The 536-nt window shown below is 61.0% G+C and overlaps 1 protein-coding gene across 1 annotated transcript in view; it reads left to right on the forward strand.

Annotated features, from left to right (window-relative positions):
* Positions 1-536, forward strand: part of LOC104132038 (unconventional myosin-If) — a 23,006-nt gene that overhangs the window by 21,349 nt on the left and 1,121 nt on the right. Inside the window, 2 exon segments of the mRNA XM_035900736.1 lie at positions 192-338; positions 420-534. Coding sequence (XP_035756629.1) covers positions 192-338; positions 420-534 — 262 coding nt within the window.

Genomic DNA, 536 nt, shown 5'->3' on the forward strand with positions numbered 1-536 from the left:
GCCCGTGGAGGCGGCAGGGCCATGGGGAGATGGGTCCCTGCAGAGGGCTTTGGAGTCTGGGAAGATTTCTAGCTAAATCGCCCTCCAAATTTGCTCGGGGTGGACCCAGGCCAAGCGGGGTCTTCCCCCCAGCGCTGGCTGGCACCAGCCTTGCCCTCGCTGACGCCCCCGCACGGGGGTTGCTCCCCCAGCACCAGGCAGGATGACTTCTTCATCCTCCATGAGAGCAACGCCGACAATTTCTTGGAGTCCATCTTCAAGACGGAGCTGATTAGCCTGCTGTGCAAACGCTACGAGGAGCTCACCCGCACCAAGCTGTGCCTCTCCTTCAAGGACACGTAAGGATGGAGGCCGGGAAAGGTGACAAAGCAGGGTGGGATCCCATCCCCATGGTCTCATGGTCCCTCTCTCTCCCCCAGACTACAGTTTCGGGTGAAGAAGGAGGGCTGGGGTGGTGGCGGCACCCGCAACGTCACCTTCATCAGAGGACAGGGTGACGTGGCCGTCCTCAAAGCTGGAGGCAAAACCCTTACAGT

Source organism: Egretta garzetta, unplaced genomic scaffold (assembly GCF_000687185.1).
Source record: "Egretta garzetta isolate BGI_Z169 unplaced genomic scaffold, ASM68718v1 scaffold348, whole genome shotgun sequence".
Classification (NCBI taxonomy): Eukaryota; Metazoa; Chordata; class Aves; order Pelecaniformes; family Ardeidae; genus Egretta; species Egretta garzetta.